Source organism: Propithecus coquereli, unplaced genomic scaffold (genome assembly GCF_000956105.1).
Source record: "Propithecus coquereli isolate 6110/MARCELLA unplaced genomic scaffold, Pcoq_1.0 Scaffold25, whole genome shotgun sequence".
In the NCBI taxonomy this organism is placed as follows: domain Eukaryota; kingdom Metazoa; phylum Chordata; class Mammalia; order Primates; family Indriidae; genus Propithecus; species Propithecus coquereli.
This window is the reverse complement of record NW_012148063.1, coordinates 920892-923371: the sequence shown is the minus strand read 5'-3', so window position 1 is coordinate 923371 and position 2480 is coordinate 920892. Positions and strand designations below refer to the sequence as shown.

The 2480-nt window shown below is 45.6% G+C and overlaps 1 protein-coding gene across 1 annotated transcript in view; it reads left to right on the top strand.

Moving 5' to 3' along the window:
- The window catches only part of SYNE1 (spectrin repeat containing, nuclear envelope 1), a 534160-nt gene that overhangs the window by 296958 nt on the left and 234722 nt on the right, over window positions 1-2480 (top strand). Inside the window, 1 exon segment of the mRNA XM_012646782.1 lies at window positions 335-2479. Coding sequence (XP_012502236.1) covers window positions 335-2479 — 2145 coding nt within the window.

Sequence of the window (2480 nt, the reverse complement as noted above, 5' to 3'; positions counted from 1 at the left end):
TATATATATATATATATATATATATATATAAAGAGCCAGAGGAAGCTAAAAGCATAGTCACATGTGATTGGAGGGCAGTATTAGCCAGAAAAAGATGAGTAGAGAAGAATGTAGGCAACTTGGTTGATGGAACTTCTGACATAGACTTCTGATGGGACTTGTATTCTATAATAGTTACAGCAACTCTCTTATTAAACCATGAATTGAACTACTCCCAACTAAGCTAAGAACATCCACTTAAAGAAATGGTGCAGTGTAATTTAACACGGTATGAACAAACATCAATATTGACTATAAAGCTAATTTGCTGCTATATCTTTAAATATCTTTTCAGATCTGATGCAGAGAGTACAGCTGTCCACCTGGAAGCTTTGAAAAAGTTAGCACTGGCATTGCAGGAGAGGAAGTATGCTATTGAGGATCTGAAAGAGAAAAAGCTGAAAATGATAGAGCATCTGAATTTAGATGACAAGGAGTTAATCAGAGAACAGACAAGTCACTTTGAGCAACGCTGGTTTCAGCTTGAGGACCTTGTTAAAAGGAAAATCCAAGTGTCGGTCACCAACTTGGAGGAGTTAAATGTGGTGCAGTCCAGATTTCAGGAGCTGATGCAGTGGGCGGAAGAGCAACAACCCAACATCGCGGAGGCCCTTAAGCAGAGCCCCCCTCCTGATATGGCTCAGAACCTTCTCATGGATCACCTGGCCATTTGCAGTGAACTAGAGGCCAAACAGATGCTCCTGAAATCGCTCATGAAGGACGCTGACAGGGTGATGGCTGATCTCGGCCTAAATGAGCGCCAGGTCATCCAGAAGGCGCTCTCCGATGCACAGAGGCACGTGAACTGTCTCAGTGACTTAGTGGGCCAGCGAAGGAAGTACTTAAACAAGGCCTTGTCTGAGAAAACCCAGTTTCTCATGGCAGTGTTCCAGGCGACCAGCCAAATTCAGCAACACGAGCGAAAGATAATGTTCCGTGAACATATCTGCCTGTTACCAGACGATGTGAGCAAACAAGTTAAAACGTGTAAGAGTGCACAAGCCAGCCTCAAGACCTACCAGAATGAGGTCACTGGACTTTGGGCCCAGGGTCGTGAATTAATGAAGGGAATCACGGAGCAGGAGAAGAGCGAAGTGCTCGGTAAGCTTCAGGAATTGCAGAGTGTCTATGACACCGTTTTACAAAAGTGTGGTCATCGGTTACAAGAACTAGAGAAAAATTTAGTTTCTAGGAAGCATTTTAAGGAAGATTTTGATAAAGCTTGTCATTGGCTAAAACAAGCAGATATTGTTACATTTCCTGAAATCAACCTGATGAATGAGAGTACTGACCTTCATACACAACTGGCCAAATACCAACACATTCTTGAACAATCTCCAGAATATGAAAATCTTCTACTTACCCTACAAAGAACTGGACAAGCCATATTACCTTCGCTGAATGAAGTCGATCATTCCTACCTCAGTGAAAAGCTAAATGCTTTGCCCCAGCAATTTAATGTCATTGTTGCCTTGGCTAAAGATAAGTTCTATAAAGTCCAAGAAGCAATTCTTGCTCGGAAAGAATATGCTTCCTTGATTGAGTTGACAGCCCAGTCTCTGAGTGAACTCGAAGACCAGTTCTCGAGGATGAGCAAAGTCCCCACCAATCTAATTGTGGAAGAGGCTCTGTCTCTTCTGGATGGTTGCAGAGCTCTGCTGGGTGAGGTGGTGAGCCTCGGGGAAGCAGTGGACGAACTGAACCAGAAAAAAGAAAGTTTTCGCAGCACAGGTCAGCCTTGGCAACCAGACAAGATGCTGCACCTCGTCACCTTGTATCACAGGCTGAAGCGACAAACAGAACAAAGGGTTAGCTTATTAGAAGACACCATGAGTGCTTACCAAGAGCACGAAAAGATGTGCCAGCAGCTAGAGAGACAGCTAGAGTCTGTAAAAGCAGAGCAGTGCAAAGTGAATGAGGAAACGCGGCCTGCAGAGGAGAAGCTCAAAATGTATCACTCTCTGGCAGGAAGTCTCCAGGACTCGGGAATTCTACTAAAGCGAGTGACGGTGCATCTCGAAGATGTTGCTCCACACCTTGACCCCTCAGCATATGACAAAGCCAAGCATCAGATCCAGTCCTGGCAAGAGGAGCTGAAACTGCTGACTTCTGCCATTGGCGGGACGGTGGCAGAGTGTGAGAGCAGAATGGTGCAGAGCAGAGACTTCCAGACTGAGATGCGCCGCTCCCTGGACTGGCTGAGGAGAGTGAAGGCGGAACTCAGTGGGCCGGTCTGCCTGGACCTCAACCTACAGGACATCCAGGAGGAAATCAGAAAGATCCAGATTCATCAGGAAGAGGTCCAGTCCAGCTTGAGGATCATGAGCGCCCTGAGTAATAAGGAAAAGGAGAAATTCACGAAAGCCAAGGAGCTGATCTCTGCTGATTTAGAACACACCCTCGCTGAACTCTCAGAGCTCGATGAAGACATTCAGGAAGCT